This window comes from Vombatus ursinus, unplaced genomic scaffold (assembly GCF_900497805.2).
Source record: "Vombatus ursinus unplaced genomic scaffold, bare-nosed wombat genome assembly UNPS02009975.1, whole genome shotgun sequence".
Lineage (NCBI taxonomy): Eukaryota > Metazoa > Chordata > Mammalia > Diprotodontia > Vombatidae > Vombatus > Vombatus ursinus.
Window position 1 is genome coordinate 1,279,093 of NW_020949753.1, and position 22,424 is coordinate 1,301,516.

At 36.9% G+C, this 22,424-nt stretch overlaps 1 protein-coding gene across 3 annotated transcripts in view; it reads right to left on the reverse strand.

Moving 5' to 3' along the window:
- Positions 1-22,424, reverse strand: part of EMCN (endomucin) — a 164,679-nt gene that overhangs the window by 58,951 nt on the left and 83,304 nt on the right. For 2 of the 3 annotated variants that reach the window (XM_027853433.1, XM_027853434.1), the window contains exons 5-6: positions 18,940-19,056; positions 1,123-1,155 (exon numbers count right to left, since the gene is read on the reverse strand). In XM_027853433.1, the coding sequence (XP_027709234.1) occupies positions 1,123-1,155; positions 18,940-19,056 (150 nt within the window). The remainder of the gene's footprint in view (positions 1-1,122; positions 1,156-18,939; positions 19,057-22,424) is intronic. The other variant, XM_027853435.1, reaches the window with a different exon arrangement.

A 22,424-nucleotide genomic window follows, 5' to 3' on the forward strand; every position in this document is an offset into this window, starting at 1 on the left:
ATTCCTTTCCCCTCCCATCTTCCATCATCACCACCATTATTTGATATAGTTCTAAAAGTACTAGCGGTAGCAATAAAAGAAGAAAAATAAATTGAGAGTATAAGTATAGGCAAAGAGCCAATAAAATTATCATTTTCTGCAGAAGGTATTATGGTCTACTTAGAGAAACATAGAGTGAATTAAAACTAATTGAAAAAAATTAACACCTTTAAAAACATAACAGTATTTAAAGTAAATCCATTTAAATCATTCACCTTTCTTATATTACCAATAAAATCAAGAAGAGAGATAAAGAAAGAGAAATTCCAGTCAAAATAATTATAAAATATATGAAATTTATGGAAATTACCTATCAAGACACACATAGGAATTATATGGATATGATTACAAAGCACTTCTTACAGAAATAAAGACAAAGAGTTATTAATTTGTCATAATTGGAGTCAATATAATAATAATGCCAGTATTACTTAAACTTATTCTGTTTGGCCTCAGAAGGCAGAACTAAGAGTATTGACAGGGGTGGGGAACCAGCAGCCTCCAGGCCACATGTGGCCCTCCAGGTCCTCAAGTGTGGCCCTTTGACTGAATCCAAACTTCACAGAGCAAATCCCCAATTCAGTCAAAGGGGCTCACTTGAGGACCTGGAGGTCCACATGTGGCTTTGAGGCTGCAGGCTCCCCACCCTCAGAAGAAACATGTTTAAGCTTGATGTAGGAAAATATTTAGATTGTGCATTATCTTATATCTCAGGAGGCAGTAGATTCCCCCTAACTTGGAGGTCTTCAAGCAGTGGCTAAATGATCATATGATGTGGGTATTTCTTATAGTCAAATGACTTTCCAAAACTGAAAGAAATTCTAAAGTGGTTCATAAGACCAGTAGAAGGGATTTCATTTCAACTGTAGGTGGATTAGATGACCTCTGACACCCTTTGTAACTCTGTAGTTCTGTAGGATTTATGCTATCTTCCAGATTTGATATGACAATCAAGTGACATACACAAACTACTTTGTAACATTAAAGTTCTACATAAATATGTGATAATATCCTGATTAAATCATTTTAATCAATGGTCTTTTAACTATGAATGTTTTGTAGAGAAATCAGAAGACTACTCACCTGACTTTTTTGTGGATAATGTCAAAATGTGATCTGAGAAGAGAGAGAGAGAGAGAGAGAGAGAGAGAGAGAGAGAGAGAGAGAGGTGAGATGGTGTTGAGACAGTTGAGGACATTGTCCCATAAGGGTGACTAGAACCTCAGTTAAAAGTTACATTCCCCCCAAGTAATTAATTGGGCCCCATTAGTACAAAATTCCAGCATGTACTTTTGTACCGGAAGAGGATTACACTTTGTTACACCGCCCCCCCCAACAAAACCAGATAATTCAAGTGCCATCATAGTCAGATCCCATGTGAATGATTTAGAATAACCCAAAAACAATCATTGATTTCTCACAATCTCTACTCCAAAGTGCAACTTCTTCAATAGATGCTATTTAATTTGACTTTCAATGAAAAGGGTTCTGATGTAGAGAAGGAGAAAATTGGGAAGAGTGAGGGGTTTGCGGGGAGAGATTATGAGTTCTGTTTTATACATGTTGGGTTTGAGGTGTCTATGGGATATTTGGCTTGAGATATCCAGAAGACAGACCTATAGTTAGGAGAGAAATTAGGACTGTGTATGTGTATATGTATAGAATGTGGATATATATGTGGATGTGTATGTTTATATGTGTATACACACAGAGATCTGGAAATTATCAGCATAAAAATAATAGTTGAGCTAATGAGATCAACAAATGACATTCTATCATCAACAAATGACAAGAGAAGAAGGCCTAGGTCAGGGCCTTGCAGAATAGCCATGGCTGCTGGCTGTAACACTGTGAAGATCCAGCAAAGGTTCTTTTTGAGAAGAAGCAGACAGACAGATAGAAAGGATAGTTATAAAAACCTGTAGAGTAGAGGGTACACAGGAAGAGAAATTGATCAACAGTTTCAAACGCTGAAGAGAGGTCAAGAAGGATAAGAATTTAGAAAAATAATCATGAGATTTGGCAAATAAAAGGCCAATGGTAACTCTCGAGAGAGAATTTTCAGTTGAATGATAAAGGTGGAAATCAGATTGTAGAAGGTTTAGAATAGTGATGGAAGAGGAAGTGAAAGCACCAATTGCAGTTGGCTTTCTTAAAGAATTTACCTGGTAAGGAGAGAAGAGCCATCAGATAATAGCTCGTGAGCGGTAGAATCAAGCAAAGTTTTTTTGATTTTGGGGGAGATTTTAGAATTTTGGTAGCAGTAAAGAAGCTATTGGATTAGGAGATATTGAAGATGAAGAAGAGTGGGGATGGTGATGGATGGTGATGGGTTTGATTTGCTAGAGAAGATGGGAGATGATGCTCTAAAGATGCAAACCAAGGGGTGTATGTCTCTTTAAACACACAACCACAACCCTAGTTCAGACCTTTATTACTTCTTGTATGGACTATTACAATAGCTTTCTAGTTAGTTTGCTTGTCTCACATCTTTCCCCACTCCAAACCATCCTCTTCTCAGTCACCTAAGCCACTTTATAAAATATATATAAAGCATAGTTCAATCCATGTCACCACCAACTCACTAAATGACAGTGACTCCATGACTCCAGAACCAAATATAAAGTCCTCTGTTCATCATCATCATCATTGTCGTCATCATCATCTCAGCTAACATTTATAAAGTGTATTGAGGTTTGCAAAGCACTTTACAAATATTGTCTCATTTTACCCACATAACAACTCTGAAAGGCTGGTGCTATTTTTACCATCATTTTATGAATGAGGAAACTAAGGTAAACAAAAGCAATGACTACACAATTAATATTCTATCTATTGCAGCACCTGGCTTCTTCATCACTTGGATCTGTCCTACCTTTGTAGGTTTCCACTTCCCTCCATTTACTCTACTATTCAGTTTAACTGGCCTACTCATTGTTCCTCCTTAAGCATGACACCCCATTTCCCTTCTCTGGGACTTTGCGCTGGCTATTCCCCAGGCCTGGAATATTCCCTTTGTCCTTGGTTGTTGGTTTCTCTGACTTCCCTTAAGACTCAGTTCAAATCCCTGTTTTTTTAATAGGAGGCCCACCTACCATTTTTTTCTTCCCCCTGACACTATCTTTTATCCTCTGTGTATATATCATGCACGTACTGAGAGAATTGTGGGAATTGAGTGAACCACACCGACTCCATCTTGTGACTCAATACTGAATCTAGCTCAGTTCTCTTTCTATTCAATTATGGGTCAAATACAATTTCTGTCTTGTGGGAAAACTTTAATTATAGGAATTGTGAGAAAACTTTCTTATGCTGTTTGAACCTAGCCCTGTGCAGCCAGAAAGTTGGACCACTTCTACCTGTTGCTTAAAGACCCTTACCTAAGGACCTAGGTCATAACAACTAGAAACCCAGTCAGATCTGAGATTGATGTAAGGAGTTTTCTCACAATTATACAACTCAAACAATTCATATGTCTTATCTGGAAATTGGCTCTGTACAAGTCAATTAGTTATTGTTTCTTTGTTCCTTTGATTGAATACAGGAGTTTGTGGGAGTAAAACACATTTCCCCCCTGATTTCAGGGAGTTACACCTGTCTATTCTCCCCACTCCCAACTCAGATAGCTCCTAATCTTTCCTCCAATTAGAAATCTGGTTACCTAATTATCCATTCTGTATTATGTTATTGTTATCTTTTAGTGCATAAACATTTATCTCTCCTTTTATTTGGGGTCCAGTACCAAGCTGAGGAGGTCTGGTCCTGATTTGTTATGCAATTAGCATGCATTGCCAAATAAATTAATAATGCTCAGAAGCTCAAATATTTGTTTCCTCAGTATTTCAGATTTTACCCACCACAATACCTAGCTCTTACATGATGTTTCCAACATTTGGATGTGGGCTCCTTGAGTGTAGGGGTGGTTATTATGTTCCTTTACATCTTCAGTGCTGATTATAGTATGTAATACATAGAAAACAAGAAATGCTTGTTGGCTTGTTCAAATAATTAATTTTGAAATTAATTTTTGTTTGACTTTTCTTGTGTCCTTTAAGTCAGTGATGTCAAGTTCAAACAGAAATGGTGGTCACTAAACTATATACAAGGATTCCTGTGGGCCTCACATTGACTTAGAAAACTATATAATAACATTATCTGTATCCTATTGTTTTTTTATTTACTGTGTTAAATGTTTCACAATTATATTTTAATCTGATTCAGGCTTTATTTGGTGTGTTGAGGGCCATAATGCGGCCTGGGGGCTGTGTGTTTGATAACTGTCATCTGCCAAAAGTCACAATTTTGTTTCCTCCTTGTTTATTCCCTTAATTTTTTCCCCCTCATCTTATAGTAATAGCTAGCATTTCCAGGATTATATTAAATAATAGTGATGACAACAAAAATCCTTGCTTAGCTCTTGATCTTATTAGAAAAGCCTATAGTATTTGTCCATTACAGATTAGTCTAGTGTTTGGTTTTACATAGATTCTATTTATTATACTAAAGATTATGTATGTGTATATATATATATATATATACACATATGTGTATATATATATACACATATACACTATTTACTATAGTATATTCTTATTATATTATGGAGCCAAGAAAGGGAGACACTGTAAGTAATAAACACTAAATAATAAAATAATCTGCTTGAAACTACTAATGAAAGGGAATGCATCATAACAACTACTATGAAGCCCACTGAATGATTACTGAACAATGAAAAAAAATCCTGAATGGTTCAGAAAACCAATAAAAGATATTTCATAGAAAAATGGAGCAAATTAAGATAGAAATTAGAATTCTTGATGAAGAAATAAAAAAGACAAACAAGTAAGGAGAAAATTTTAAATTATGACAATCTCTTCAGAACAGTAAATTCTATTAAAAGAATAGCAGTCTCAGTCAAAGAGATTGAGATAGAAAAAAATTAACAGAATGAATTTGAAAGATATAAGGATAAAAAGAAAACATGAGATTTCAACAAGCCAAAGCTATTGAATTTGAAGACCAAATTATTCAGAGACAATCTGAAAATCATAAATCTTACAGAAAACTCAACTAAATAAAAATCCTAAATACTATACTTTGGGAAATCATGGAAGAAAATTGTACAGAAGTAATAGAAACAGAAAGCAAAGTATATAATTGATAAAATCCACAAGTTCTTAGCAGAGAGAAATCCCCAATTTAGTTCTATCAGTAACATTATGGTCAGTCTTCAGATCTCTACCTCACCCTCCACCCCTCCTCCAACTCCCATCCTACCTCACCCCAGTGTAGGACTGTGTCTACACAGATAATTATATAGGAAACATATGGTGGTGGTGGTTACTGTTGTATAGGTAATACAGGGTCAGTCAGCACTGTGGTTGATTTCATTCTACTTGAGTAGTAATTCTTTTCCCTACTGCAGTTCTCAGATTCATCAAAGTCACCTTGTGGGAGCAATAGTAGTATCTAATATGCTTTAAACTGTATTCACAATGAACTTTACAGATTCATGAAACTAATTAGCTGATTCTCCCCTTGACTTCCATTCAGAGCTTCCATTATATCTCTAATTGGATGATAGATGGGAAAATATGCTTTATAACTTATTTGTGCTTTTTGAGATTTCATCCTTCTGAAGTTCAAATCCCTTTACTCCTTGTAAAATATGACTTCCTGATTGTAATGGGGGGCACCCCCAGAAAATATTTTTGGAGTTCTAATGACTTATAAAATGTTTTATGAGTTAACTGTAAACAAATCAGTAACACACAAGTTATATTTTCCCTAAAATACATGTATTAAAATAGAGAAATGAAAAGAAGATGAACTTCGCATACTTGTAAACTGGCTCTGGGTTTCAAGTACACCCAACAAATGAAAACTGTGGTAAGTCTCGCTCATCCTCCATTTAGAGTCATGTGTGTGGAACAAGGAAACAGACTGCTTCCATTAACTCTGTGATCTTTCCACATCAAAATGTCTGCACCCTTGTTTGTGGAAAATAAGGACTAATTTCAATTAACCCCAAAGTTTAAACCAAATGTGTTTGTGGTTTAAGGCAATTTATGGAAAGAAGATAATTAGGGATGGCCAAGCATTTGGAAAATGCATAGTGTCCTGTCTCTACTGAATCAGAAAGACCTTAATCTTAATTTCCTCTTTCTCCCTCCCTCTCCATTGTCCTTCCTCTTTCACTAATATGCTTTGTAAGATACTATGAAAGGAAGGATGAGAAATGGGCTCAAGAACTGGGGTGCACAACAAGAAACAAACTTTTCTCTTTAGAGAAATCATTTTGCCCCCTTCTGTTTTCATCCAGAAAGCAATGAAACAGGCATTTCCAAACCACTCATCTTTATTTCTAGTTCCAGACAACATGAACATCTGCATATAGAGCTGGACTCAGCATCGCCCTAGTGTTTTAAATGGAAACAGCCCCAGCTGCCCAGTTGTTGTTGTTTTTCTTTTACTTCAGCTCTTTGTTTTCTGGCATTTCTCTCTTTCTTGACCTGATCTGTTCTACTGGGACTAGGTCAATACAAGTTCCAAATGGCTTTTCAGACACTACTGTCCTATCTTCATGAAAAATTAGGAGAGCACAACACAGACATAGATCTTCTATCTGGTAAGTGGTCATTTCTGAATTTTTAGGTAGATATCTGTCTGCTGGTTGGTGATTTTAAAGGTGGAATGGGAATCAAAACTGATTCAGCAGATCTTTATCCAAAAGGCAGTGCCCAAATGGCATTTGACCAATACAAATGACTGTCAACTAGAGTTTTATAGGATCCAGGTAAAACTACCATAGATTCCCAAGAATTGTCAAGTCTCTACAGTCTTATTAAAAATGAAGTTTTATAAAGGATTGCTTTAGAGCTGAGAATCTACAGACTAACAAGGATGACTGATTGCTGGATTATTTTCCCCTGAATTTTTAATGTGGGCACAGTGGATTGTGCACTAAAGTATGCTTAATGCTAACTGACCTGTGGTGGTTAAATACAGGATTCACCTTCATAAGCCTCCATTCAGTCCACTAGTTTCTCTTTGTCATTGGTATGCTGCTCCTTTCTAGATATGTCTAGACTTTGGTACAGTCAGAAACTCTGAAGTGCCTTCTTGAATATTTTACATTTGTGGGAGCCCAACAAAAACTGCAGTGACAAGCAAAACACTGCATTTAGACTGATACAGTGGAGCAAGTGAGTAAAGGCCAGGAGTTGGGTTGATTTCTTTATAATTATTGTGGTACAGTAGAAATAATAAAAGTTATAGTCATAATAATAATATTTATGTGAAACTTTAAGGTTTGCAAATTATTGTACATATGCTATATAATTTAGGCCTCACAACAATCCTGGAAGGTAGGCAACAAGGATGCTGGATTGGGGAATCAGAAGAACTAGGTTCAAATGCTGCTTGTGACATTTGTCACCCTTGTGACCTTGGCTAGTCATTTCAACTATCTAGACTTCAATTTCTTCAACCTCAAAATGAATTGGTTGTAGTTGGTGGCTTTGAAGGTTCTTGCCATCTCTATAATCTATGATTAATAATTTGAGAATAACTCTAAAACTTGATCATTTAAATTTATTCTTAAGTGAAGCTCTAGGATGAAGGGACTAGATTGGTGATTTTATGAAACTTAAGCTTTTGGGATGGAAAGGGGGAATTAAAGTTCTTTGTATCATATCAGAAATACTGAAATGAAATCTTTTTATCCAACAATTATAGTCTTTCCCCAACTGGACCAAGGAAATACACCATTGGGAGAAGATACTAGGTAAAGGAAGTGAATTTCTTTTCAGCCATAAAAACAGGTATGAATAGATTTGAAGGAAATGTTTCATCTTATATATCAGTTGAACTGACTCCCAGTTCTAACAGAAAGATAACATCTAGCATCGCATTTCTGGGTCATGGCTCACCTGTATCAGTTGAATCCTTTTCCTTATTAAACACACACACACACACACACACACACACACAAGCATTTATTTTCTCTCCTTCCTGCTACCTTCTCCTCTGTGCATTGAACAGCATCAAAAGAAAAATATGCATAGTTAAGCAAATCAATTTCTCATTGGTTGTATAAAAAATCTATGTCTATCTGTGTCTTGCTCTGTATTTTGTGTCCATCCCCTTTCTGTCAGGGGGCAGAGAGTGCTTTTTCTCCTGGTCCTCTGGAATTGTGGTTTGTCACTGCATTGATCAGAGCTCTGAAGCCTCACTTTTCATTATTGTCAGGCAATCAATGCTTTAGTTGAGCAAGCATTGGTCTTAGGATTAGAACCCCTGGACTTGAATCTCATCTTTGGCAATTACTAGCACCTACTAAGGCAAGTCTCTCCTTCTCTAAGCCTCAGTTTCCTGATCTGTAAAATGGGAATAATACAAACTTCATAGGGGTATCAGGGGAAAGTACTTTTTTGGGGGGGCAATTGGGGTTAAGTGACTTGCCCAGGGTCACACAGCTAGTAAGTGTCAAGTGTTTGGTCTGAGGCTGGATTTGAACTCAGGTCCTCCTGACTTTAGGGCTGGTGCTTTATCCACTGCGCCACCTAGCTGCCCCAGAAAGTACTTCTTAACCCTTAAAGGTATAGAAAAAATGTGAGTTATTATTTTGATTACTTCTTCCACACAACCTCCAAGTTATTGCTTTTAAGCCTGGGTCATTCATACTATTTTTTTTCTTATAGTGGGTCATTCAAGATTGGTGTCTGCCTGAGGACAGAAATTCCTCAATGTCTGCCTACCCACTTGGGTCCCTGAGACCATTGAGATGGCTTAAATGTCTCTGCAACTCGTTATACTTATGTTTTTCCCTTGTTTATTTTCTCACATATAATGATCAAATTGAATTTATTGTAGAAATGATTGTAGGAGAGGACATTGGGCTTGAAGTAAGCAGCAAAGCCATTGGACTTTTCTGGAATTCAGAATTTCATGTGGAGGGGGCAGAGCCAAGATGACAGAATGAAAGCAGTGACTTGCTTGAGCTCTTCCCCAAACCCCTCCAAATACCTGTAAAAAATGACTCTAAACAAGTTCTAAAGCAGCAGAATCCACAAAAAGACAGAGTAAAACAAATTTCTAGCCCAAGACAACCTGGATGGTTGATCAGAAAGGTATATCACGCTGGGTGGGGAGAGGAGCGCAGCTCAACGTGGGTGCACAGGCTGAAGTGAACCTGGAGCAGGCCTCAGAGGACTGAATCACAGGCAGCTGTGGCAGTTTCCAGACCTCTCAACCCACGAATGCCAAAGATAACTTAGGTCAGTGGGAAAAGTCTGTTTCTGTGTTGAAAGAGAAGCTAGGTCTCAGCTACAGTTCCTAACCATGGCCCTGGGGCAGTGGCTGTCTCCTGAGCTTCCAGCCCACAGACTGAGGGGAAATTGGGTGGCTGATCAGAGGGGGATTGTAGGGATCTCTTTGTTGCCCGTGCTTGGATCTGGGTCAGAGTTCTGAGGGACAGTCCTGGGGCTAGGAGGAGTGCTGGCATGGTGGGGCTTGTAATGGTGGTGGAGAAGGAATCCTCCTCACAGTTCCAAGACAGAAAAGAGGGCTTGTGATCACTCATAGACCAGAGCACAGGCCAGGAAAGGAGTAAACACCTCGCCCCTTATCATACCACCTTGGAAGAACCAAAAATTTACAGGTCCCTAGAAGTATCTCTGAAAACACCTGTACAAACCCCTGAAGCTTGGAACAGTACATTCTGCACATTGGAAGCAGACCTCTACTTTAATATTTTATAACTCAAGTAATTGGCTGGGATCATGAACAAACCTCACAAGAAGTGTCAGACCATAAAATCATTTTTTGGTAACAAAGGAGATCAAAACATACAACCAGAAGAGGACAACAAAGTCAAAGCTCCTACATCCAAAGCCTCCAAGAAAAATATGAATCAGTCCCAAGCCATGGAGGACCTCAAAAAGGAATTTGAGAAGCAATAAGAGAAGTAGAGGAAAAACTGGAAAGAGAAATGAGAGTGATGCAAGAAAATCATGAAAATCAAATCAACAGCTTGCTAAAGGAGACCCCCCAAAATATTGAAGAAAATAACACCTTAAAAATAGCCTAACCCAAATGGTAAAAGAGGTCCAAAAAGCCATTAGTGCCCTAAACAGCAAAATTGGCGAAATGGAAAAGGAAGTCCAAAAGATTACTGAAGAAAATACTTCCTTCAAAATTAGAATAGAGCAATTGGAAGCTAGTGACTTTATGAGAAATCAACACACTGTAAAACAAATCCAAAAGAATGAAAAACTAGAAAACAACATGAAATATCTCATTGGAAAAACAACTGACCTGGAAAATAGATACAGGAGAGAGAATTTAAAAATTATTGGACTATCTGAAAGCCATGATCAAAAAAAGAACCTAGATATCATCTTTCAAGAAATTATCAAGGAAAACTACCCTGATATTTTGGAACCAGAGGGTGAAATAGAAATCGAAAGAATCCGCTGATCTCCTCCTGAAAAAGATCCCCAAATGAAAACTCCTAGGAATATTGTAGCCAAATTCCAGAGTTCCCAGGTCAAGGAGAAAATATTGCAAGCAGCCAGAAAGAAACAATTCAAGGATTGTGGAAACACAATCAGGATAACACAAGATTTAGCAGCTTCTACATTAAGGGACCACAGGGCATGGAATATAATATTCCAGAGGGCAAAGGAGATAGGATTACAACCAAAAATCATGATTCCAGCAAAACTGAGTATAATCCTTCAGGGGAAAAAAATGGTCATTCAGTGAAATAAAGGGCTTTCAAGCATTCTTGATGAAAAGACCAGAGGTGAATAGAAAATTTGACTTTCAAATACAAGACTCAAGTGAAACATGAAGAGGTAAACAGGAAAGAGAAAATCATAAGAGACTTATTAAGGTTGAACTGTTTACATTCCTGCATGGAAAGATGGTATTTGTAACTCATGAAACCTTTGTCAGTATTAAGGTAGTTGGAGGGAAAAATTATATATATGTATATATATATATATATATATACATACACATATATATATATACATATAGAGATAGAGATAGATAGATAGATAGATAGATAGATAGATAGACAGATAGATAGATAGAGGGCACAGGGTAAATTGAAGATGAAGGGGTCATATCTGGAGAATAAAATTAAAGGGTGAGAGAGGATTATACTAGGAGAAGAAGAAAGGGAGAGGTAGAATGGGGTAAATTATCTCACAAAAAAAAACAGAAAAGAAAAGGCTTTTACAGTGGAGGAGAAACAGGGAAAGGTGAGAGGGAATGAGTGAGTCTTATTCTCATAGGATTTGGCTTAAGGAGGGAATAGCATATACACTCAATTGAGTATGGAAATCTGTCTTACCCTACAGGAAAATAGGGGGGAAAGGGGACAAAAGAGCAAAGGAATGATAGAGAGGAGGGCAGATTGGGAAAGGGGGTAATCAGAAGCAAACACTTTTGAGGAGGGACAGGGTCAAAAGAAAGAATAGCATAAATGGGTTGGGCAGGATAAGATTAAGGGAAATAGAGTTAGTTTTTCACAGCATGTCTACTATGGAAGTGTTTTGCAAAATTACACATGTATAACCTATATTAAGTTGCTTGCCTTTTCAATGAGAGTGGGTGGGGAGGGAGGAAGGGAGAAAATTTGGAACACATAGTTTTAAAAACATATGTTTAAAAAAATGTTTTCACATGCAACTGGGAAATAAGAAATACAAGAAATGGGGTACAGAAATCTATCCTGCCCCACAGGAAAATAGAAGGGGAAGGGGGTAAGAGAAGGGGGGAAGAGATAGAAGGGAGAGCAGACTAGGAAAAGGGATATTCAGAATGCATGGCATCTTGGGGTGGGGGGAGGGGTGAGATGGGGTGAAAATTTGAAACTCAAAATCTTGTGGGTCAATGTTGAAAACTAAAATAAATAAATTTAAAAGAAAAAAAAGAATTTCATATGCTAAACGGGGGTGATAATGCCTGTCCTACCCAACTTCTAAGACTTTCCTGAGGATAAAGTGAGATTTGTCTATTCCTAAGCAAGAACCACGCCTTTTACTTTCCTTGTAACCTTTCTCACAATGGTTGACAATGGTGAATGCTCAATAAATATTGTTGAATAATGTATTAAACTAAATTTTTATGCTCTAAATCACTATTGATGAGAGAAATGCAAATTAAAACAACTCTAAGCTACAACCTCACATCTGTAAGATTGGCTAACATGACACAAAAGGAAAATGACAAATGTTGGAAGGGATATGGGAAAATTAAAATATTAATATAATAATGTGAAGTAGTATACTGATTCAACCATTCTGGACAATAATTTGGAACTATGCACAAAGGGCTATAAAACCAGGCATACCTTTTGACCAAGCAATATCACTACTAGATCTACTAAGAGATAAAAAACAAAAATGAAAAGACCTATGTGTACAAAAATATTTATAGCAGCTCTTTTAATAGTGGCAAAGAATTGGAAATTGGGGGAATTTCCATCAATTGGGGAATGGCTGAATAAGTTGTTGTATATGATTGTGATGCAATATTATTGTGTTTTAAGAAATTATGAGCAGAATGCTCTCAGAAAAAAAACATGGAAAGATTTACAAAAACTGATGCAAAGTGAAATAAGCAGAACCAGGAGAACATTGTACATAGTAACAGCACTATTGTACAATAATCTGCTATGAATAATTTAGCTATTATCATCAATACAATGATTGAAGAAAATCCTTAAGGTGCTGTCTATCTCCAGATAAAGAACTGGTAGAGCCTGAATGCAGATCAAAGATACCTTTTCTTTACTTTATTTTTCTTGGAGATTTTTTTTTGTCTGTGTTTTCTTTTACTTAATGACTTATGTGGAAATGTGTTTTGCTTGACTATACATGTATAACCTATGTCAAATTGCTTGCCTTCTCAATGTGGGGGGGGAGGGGAAGGAGAGAGAGAATTTGGAACTCAAAATTTGAAATAAAAAGAATGTTAAAATTGTATTTACGTAGAATTGGGAAAAATAAAATATTAAATAAGATTTGAAAAAGTGAATTTTTGAACTCAATTCTCATTCGTAAAATAGTGGTGATCCAAATTTAAGGGTTTGAACATAAGAAGAAGTTTCCTACCATCCCAACGTCTTCTTCCCCAAATCACTTCCACACAGATTCTATATCACACTATTACAATGCAATCTACTTGAGGAGAAGAATTTACTTTGTATTTGCATTGCTAGTAGCCCACATATCTCCCAGCATATAGTAGGTGCTTAATCATTGCTTGTTTATGTATTCATCCAAAATGAACCCTATTGTACATGTTCATAGGAAATACAATCTAGTGAACATGGGGGAAGGGGGCATATATTATTTTAAAATGCTAGATTAGCTGAATTTAAATAAGCCCACTGATGACCTTAAGGGTCAACTAAGACATTCCCTTTCCTGAAACCTCTTTATAGATGTAAGCTATTATTTTAAAGTAATAATAAATAGCACCCAATCCATAGATAAGTACATAATAATGCTTATACAATATAATTAATAGAATTTGGAGTATAATCAAGACATTATATATAGTATATATATAATTTAAATGTAAGTTGTTTTAAATAATGCTTATATTTTATGTAAAGTATTAATATTTGATATTGATATTATGTATAGATACTATTCAGATATTCAAAAGCTTGGTTATTGATAGAGCATCATTGACTAGAGAATGCACTATTAGTTGGTGCTTCGCAATGAGTCATTAATTCATGCAACAACTCCATATGGTAGATGTGGTTCCCAATCCAATGACATTGATGCCATTCTTTCACCATTATGGTTGTCACTTCCATCCTAGGAACTTAAATGTCATTTTAAACTCTTTCCAAATATAGTTTTCTAGGAAGTATGGAACAGTTCTCATAAACTATAACTGAAAGATCAGTGGACTCAGATTCAAGAGACCTACATTCTAGTCCTATAATGGAGAGTGATGAATTTGGAGTTATGGGACCTAGGTTTAAATCCTGGCCCAGCTAGGTAGGATAGTGCATAGAACAATGGACTTGGGGGCAGGAATACCTTAATTCAAATTCTACTTTAGAATCTTACTAGATGAGAGATCCTGGATGTGAACCCCTATATGCCTCTGTTTCCTCATCTGTAAGATGAAGGGGTTAAACGTGCTGGTCCCTTCCAGCTCTAAATCCATGATCATATTATTTGATGACCAGTGTGATCTTAGAAAAGTCAAGTATTTCGATCTCCTCATTTCCTTAGCTGTAAAATGAAGGGCTGGATTATATGATATTTAAGATCCCTGTCACCTCTAGATTTATTATTCTCTGACTGAATGTCCTCTAAGTTACCTTATATCTCTGTGATTCTCTGATCCTTTGATTTTCAGAACAAAAGAAAACAAAAAAGACAAAACAGAACTTACATAGGCAAATAATAAAGTATAAAGACTGGTTTGTTGTTCATTCATTTTTCAGTCATGTCTGACTCTGTGACCCTATTTGGGGTTTTCTTGGCAAAGATATTGGAGTGGTTTACCATTTTCTTCTTCATCTCATTTTGCAAATGAGAAAATTTAGGCAAACAAGGTTAAATGACTTGCTCGTGGCCACACAGCTAGTAAGTGTTGGAGGTCAGATTTGAACTCAGGAGGATGAGTCTTCCTGGCTCCAGGCCTGGCACTCTATTCACTATGCCATAGACTAACCATGCTGCCCTCACCATCTAGTTACTCTGTAAAGACTGGAGGCAGGCCAAATCAGAGGTATTCGGACTTCTTTAGGATATATCCTTTTTCTCTGCTTTTCCTTACTTCTTCCTCATGAAGAAAAATACATACACACACAATATGAATTTCAAACTTTCAAATGGGCATTTCCTGTATGAAAGAAATGACTCATATTGTTGATGTTCTTAAACACACAATGCCTTCATCTGGCACATGTTGTCTAAGAAATCATCATCCAGATGTTTAGAGGAGGGATAAATATACAGATGTTTTGCAGTAAGGCAAATACAAAGAGTAGCCCCCAGCTACCACTAGATTTAAACATTCCATCATCTTAACTTTTCAATGTTGTCCTCTTGGACATGTGAGAGAGAAGCAACTATAGCATAATATTAAAATTAATGGCAAACATTTATTGAAAAGCATTTTACACATATCTCATCTGATTCTCACAACAACCCTGGGAGATAGGTGCTATTATTATCCTCATTTTACCAAAAAGGAAACTGAGGCAGACAGAAGTTAAGTAACTTACACAGGATCATATAGCTAGTGTCTGAGGTGGGATTCAAACTGAGGTCTTTCTGATTCCATGTCTATCACTTTCTCCACTTCACTATTGAGCTATTCAATAGTCTGAGAAGACTCCCAATTTGATCATTTTACAAGTGAGCTCTATGGTACTGGTACCCTCAAGTTGAGTCCATGGTCATCAGTGAGAACACTGAAGGCAAAACCAAATATACTGGGGGATATCTGCCTTGGAATGAGTTACATATGTGCCATTTCCCCCAATGGGACATGAGCTACGTGTGATGGCCTGTTTTATTTTTTTGTCTTTGTATCTCTAGCACTTAGTACAATACCTGGAACATGGCTGCATAAGGATTTGAATGGCTTGACAAGATGGCAGGCAGCAAAGGAGAGTAGTAACTATCTCTTCTCTTTTGTCTTGCCAGGAATTCTGCAGGTTATTGAGGGATTACAATTTTTTTCATTTTTTAAGGAATGGTTCTATGTGGGCATTTGTTTCTAAGCTACTTGAAAGGCAGCTATTTTAAATTATATCACAGAGGTACATACGTGTGGTTGACCTCAACTAGACCACTTAGACGCACGTTGCTAAATGATTCAACCTAAAATGGGGAGTCATCATGACTCAGGAAGCTGACCACTTGCTTCTTAGTGAATGGTCACTTAAAGTAGCCAGGCTCTACTCTATTTGGGTTGTTTTCCTTTCCTCAAGTTCATGAGTCCAAGATTGGACTTTTTACCTCAAGAGTTTTGCCCCAGTCTCTGAAAAGATGAGACTCTTTTCATCAAAGCAACTTTGTGCCCTTGGTCTCAGAAAGAGATTGTGGATTTAGAGCTGGGTAGGGCCTTAGAGGTCATGGGATGATAGATCTTGAGATGGAAGGAACCTTGGAGATCATCTAATCCAACTCTTTCATTTACGGATAAGGAAACTGAAGCACAGAGAGGTTACATCACCTACCCCAGGTCCCATAGTTAGTAGGAAAGCTGAGATTCCAATCGAGTCCCTTGATGTCAATCTCACATACTTTCTACTGCACCATGATGCCTCTTTTCTATGTATTCTCATCTCCTCAAGGAGATTTTCACTTTGATCATTGCCCCCCACTATATTTTCATTTTTTCCTTACACTTTGGATCCTTCTTTATTGCCAATAAATGTGCTTGGGTATCTCCCATCCTTTAAAAACTTAAAACACACATACACACACGAACAAAACCCCTTTACTCAGTTTAGGGCATCCCCTCAAACTATTATTATTTATTGTTGTTGTTGTTGTTTGTTATGGTGTATTCTCTCATCACCAGCACACTGTTACTATCCTTGGCTTTCCATAACTTTCCATCTCAGGTACCACTTCCTACATGAAACCTTTTTTGATTCCCCTGATCATTAGTGCTCTTTTCTACTCTCAATTATCTTGTATTTAGAGGCACCTCAAACAAAGAAGATCTGAGTTTGAATTCTCAAACATTTCCTAGCTGTTTGATCTTAGGCAAGTCATTTAACCTCTGTCTGTCCCAGTTTTCCCAATTTTAGAACAGGGATACTAATAGCATCTATCTCTCAGGGTTATTGTGGGGGATTAAATGAGATATTTGTCAAACACTTAGCACAGTGCCTGTCACATAGTATGTGCCATATAAGAGCCAGCTGTTATTATTATCTTTACTACTATTAATGTTTATATCACTTATACCTCTCCTCCATTAGACTGTAAGCTTCTTAAGGAAAAGAATTGTATTTTCCTTTTTGTTTTTGTATTACCCTCAGCAACAGAGAAAGTACTGTCCTGAACAGGTAGAGGGAACTTCCTCATCTGTGAGTTCTTATATCAAAGAAATCATAGGTATAGCCCCCATCCCTTTGTTCCTCCAATGTCTAATACAGTGAGGAGAACATAATAGGCACTTAAGTTTTTTAAATGCATGGATGATAGTCCCTACTAGGAAGCTAGTCAGATTCATGTAATATGAGGCAGTTTCTGGGGATGACAGGATCCAGATGCTTTCTGCCCAGTTTAAAAAAGCACAAAAAGTGTGTGCTAGCTCATGGCCTTTGACTAAATGCCCAATTGCTTCTGGAAGTTAATCTGATTTAAATTAGATTCCTTCAACACAGTCATCTATTTCCTCATGCTGCCTGGAGTCATTACAAACCTTTCTACCTGCTGGCAACCACAAATCCAATGCCTTTAGATAGAGAGTACAAATAACCATTCCTTAGTTGACTCCTGAGATAATAAGCTAGAGCTTTTTAGAAATTACCTATTAGTGATGGATAGTCTGAAGTTAAAAATTATAGACTCATACTGTCTCCAAGATGGTTGAGCCCTTGTCTGATAGGGGAATTTTCTATAGCATCTATCTATACATGTACGTGAAAAATGTTGGTAAAATTGTCTGGGGGTGACTTGAAGTTTAGGTGGCTAAAAATGCCTTGAAGACAGAGCTAGAATATATATAAAAGCCTCCTGATCTAGAGCCTATATGCAATGGCTTAGATGTCCTTACACTTCACATTTCCTGATAGAGGAGTCATCTAGAAAAAAATCACTAGATGAATCTGAGGTCAAAGGGGGTAAAGAATCAATCAACCAAAATATATTGTGCCTTCTTCATGCTAGATTCTGGGGAGGCAAAGACAAAAAGGAGGGGATCCCTTCCCTTAAAGAACTTACATTCTACTAGGGGAAGTACCAAGTTCATAAGAAAAGTCATTCATATGTATATGTATATGTATATGTATATGTATATGTATATGTATATGCTGCATGTATATGTACATGTTTCTTTGTATGTGTACATACATACATACATAGTGTATCAACATATACAATATACATACTGAGATAGAGAGATAGAAATAAGTAGGTAGATAAATGCATCAATAGCAATAGATAGATAGACAGACAGATAGACAGACAGATAGGTCTCAATACATAGTGATTGGCAGGGCAGGGTGAGGAACACTAACAACCTGGGTAATCAATAAAAGTCTCTTCAAAGTGTTGGCCTTTCAACTGTGTCTTGAAAGGAACTAATGATTCCAAGAGGCAGAACCCAGGGGAGAATTTCAGACATAGGATGTATTGCTTGGGAAAAGGTATAGAGACGGGTGATAGAATGTTATATGCAGGGAATGACAAATAGGCCGGTTTGTCTAAAGCTTAGAGTATGTTAGGGGGAGTAAGATGTAGTTAACCTAAAAAAATATATGCTGGATGCAGATTGTGAAGGTTTTAAATTGGGAACAGTGGAGTTTACATTTTAACCCAAAGGGAGCCATTGAAACTTCCTGAGCAGAGCAGTGACATGGTCAGACCTGCTCTTTGTGAATGTTAATTTTGAACTTCATTCCTTTTTGTTCATTCATAGGATGACTTGGCTTCTAGTCTTTATGGACAATAGTAGCTCTGGAGGCCCTGTTCCTCTACCCTTCTGAAAGTTTTCTCTCCTGGTCTTTCAAAAAGATTTCAGAATTGTGGTTCATCACTGGGGCACAGTGGCTATTCTGTCTATGATACCTTTGCTGATACTAACATTAAGACTTCAAAGTTTATGCAGAAAAGTCTATATACCTAGCCACTTTTATAATTTAAAGTATCAACACACATCCCCGTTACTTACTGCTCTTCTGGCTGCTTTCTGTGGTTGATGCAGTACTCTGAAATCGGTGATCAGAACCTTGTGGTTTTGCAGTGCTGGAAACTTCAGTTGGGCTCTCAGTTTGGGGGGATTCTTTTTCTGCAAAGACAGTAAGTATCCTTTAATAATATTGCTAGAAGTTTATTTTTTTATTAAAGTTAATATTAATAATCATCTTGGGTCAAAAGCTGAAAATCTAAAAATCATTCAATATGATATTTTGGTGCTAGCTAATCAATGATTAGCCTGCATTTGGTTACTGGCAATGCTGGTTCATCAGCTCATTTCCACCAACTTGACCACAAAGACATTTGAAAAATCAGGCATCTTGGTAACCAGATTGGTTCCAAAGCCTGTGCTATGTTTCTGGATTATATTTATAGCTCTAGGATCCTTACAGGTCTCTGAGTTCAACCCCACTCATTTGATAGATGAAGAAATGGAAACCCAGAAAAGTTATGTGACTTGCCCAAGGTCATACAGGCAATAATGAGTAACAAAGCTGGTATTTGAACTGAAGGAATCTGATTCCAAATCTATTTCCCTTTCCATTGCACCAAGGTCTGGACGTGTGTGAGGTAAAAACATTTCAAAACCTCAATTACCTCTCAGTTGGGAACAAGCCATGTTATAAGAACTGGGGGTAAGTGGAAGTGATTCTAAAGTTTCAAGATTTTGAACTTTGGAGACTGATGTTCCTATTGGCAAAAGAAAGTCAGGATGAGAAGTTGTTGCTTTTCAGGAATGGAAGAGAAGATGATCTGAAGTTTAGACATGTTGAGTTTGAGGTGGCAATAGCATAACCAACTAGAAGTGCCCAGCAGTTGTTGGAAATGTGTAACTGGGGCCCAGGCAAAAGATGTTCATTTGAAAGTAATCTGTATGAGGGCAGCTAGGTGGCACAATGGGTAGAGCACTGGCCCTGGACTTGGTAGAAACTGAGTACAAACTGGACTCAGATACTTATTAACTGTGTGACCCTGGACAAGTCACGCAACCCTGCTTGCTTCCAATAATAAATAAATAAAAGAAAAAAATGAGAAAGTAATCTTTAAGGTTGTGACTTTTGAAGTTATGAGAGTGGGTTGAAGTCTCCAAAGGAGAGTAAAGAAAGGAGTCAGGGCTGAATGTTAAGATGAATACTAGATGTCTCTATTCGGGGGCAGAAGGTAGAAATGGTCCCCTTATGAATTAGGAAAACAAAAACATTAGGATCTTATTTCTAATAAAAACATAGGATCTTATTTCTAATAAAAAAGAGTGGTAGGTTAGAAGGGTTAAATAATGTTGACAAGCCAAAGAGAATTAGGAATGAGACAAAGCCCTAAACATGCACACAGAAAAGTATTCTATGAATTATTTTTGTTTTTATTTTACAAATAAAGCTTAATTTTTAATTTAAAAAGTTTTTGTTTCCTTTTTGTTTGATGAATAAAAACAATGATTGAGTTCTTTATGATTGAGTATTCAACAAATATATACCTTAAGAATAATAAAAATAATAAAAAAGAAAATTCCTTGGGTATACCCTTTAATGAAATAGACTGTACATACCTATGACCAAGGCTGAAAGTGATTAGGAAACCATAGAAAGTTCTTTTTGCCCTTCAATCAATCAGCATGCATTTTTTAAGTGTTGCAGGCATTGTGCTAGACTCTGGTCATACCAATATAAAAGCATGGTCCCTACCCTCAAGGAGTTTCTGCATAGATAAGAAAATAGAATATATGTAAAGTATATATATGTACACACACACACACACACACACACACACACACACACACATATATATATAAAGTAAATCAAGCAAGGCCTCTTGGGGAGGTATTCATTTAGTCATTCAACACACATTTATGCTGAATATGTAGAGAGGCAGGCAAGAAGCTATAATGCAGGCAGTGTAGGAGAAAGTGGGTGTCAAGGAAAACAGGGATAATGAATATAGTGCATTGCACTCATGCAAGAAATTTGGCAGGGAAAGAAGGGAAAAAATAAGAAATTGTGTTTTTTAGGTAGTTATATATTTGTGTGTTTAAGGAAAATGTTATTTTATACATAGAGAAAGTAAAGGACAAAACCCTTTTTTTTGATGTAGGAATAAAATGATTCAAAATAACATATTTACACAATTATCAGAAGCGAATGGCTACTCTGTTAATGCTCTGTGATTCTACCAGGATGCAAAATGAGTTCAATGCTGAGGTAACACCTCTTGGAATTGTGAGATCCAGTTAGCAGTATTAGCAGGTAATTGAAATGAGGGCCATCTCCTTAAATGCCACCCTCTGACATGGAATCTATGTCCTATAGAGCAGCCTTTGAAAGGGCTTAGAGAAAGGAAGAAATGATGGAAATAGGCATCTGGGTAATGATAGTTGATGGGTGCAGATGGACTAGCAAAGATCTTGCTGTTTAAGTGGGAGGCAAAGATGATAAATAGATTTCTGAAGGGCTCAGTGGGATACTTTTTCAGTGGTTGATGAGGTAAGAACTAGTAAGCTTTTTAGGCTGAAGTGGGGAGGAGAACTGGAGAGGAACTTTATAGAGGAATTTACAGTGCTGTCAAAGTCTATAAAGAGACTAACTGAAGAAGACTAGGATAGAAGGTGTAGCAGGGTGCCTGGCACACAGGAAATGATCAATCCACATAGTAAATGCTCTATCCATGCCTCATTTCTCTCCCTACTGTGTTCCTGACACTTCAGTTTTTCCAATCTCCTTTCACTTCTAGCTCCTTTTTCTGTGTTGTTTTCCTCCATTAAAATGTAAGCTCCTTGAGGGCAGGGCTACCATTTTATTGTATTTGTATAAAGCTTCTGTCTACCTACCTATCATCTATCTATCCATCCATCCATCCATCCATCTATCTATCTATCTATCTATCTATCTATCTATCTATCTATCTATCTATCTATCCATTTACCTATCTAATCTATCTATCTACATTTATTAAGCATTTATTGTGTGTCAGGCACTGTGCTAAGTGCTGGGGATACAAAAAGAGACAAAAGTTGCCTGCCTTCAAGGAGTTTGCAATCTAATAAGGAAGGCAATGTGCAAATGACTATATGCAAAAAGAGTTATGTGCAGGATCAACAGGAAATAATAATTATCAGAGGGAGGGATGTAGAATAAATGGAATTAATGATTTATCTAGCTTTTTTCAGTCTAATCTTATAGTCTGTTTATCTATGTATCTACCCATGTACCTGCCTATCTGGAGGGTTTTTACTTTTCTATGAGAAGCAAAGTCAAAGCATGTGTTTGTCCTAGCCAAGGTTATTCCCTCCAAATGCTAGTTTTATATTTACCCTGAATGTATCTTATATATACATTTATATATGTACATGCTGTCTTCCCCTTTAGAATGTATGCTCTTGGGGCTCAGGTACTCTTTATATAAGCAGTACCTGGCACATAGCAAGCGGTTAATAAATGTCTTTTGATTGATTGAATGAAAACCAAG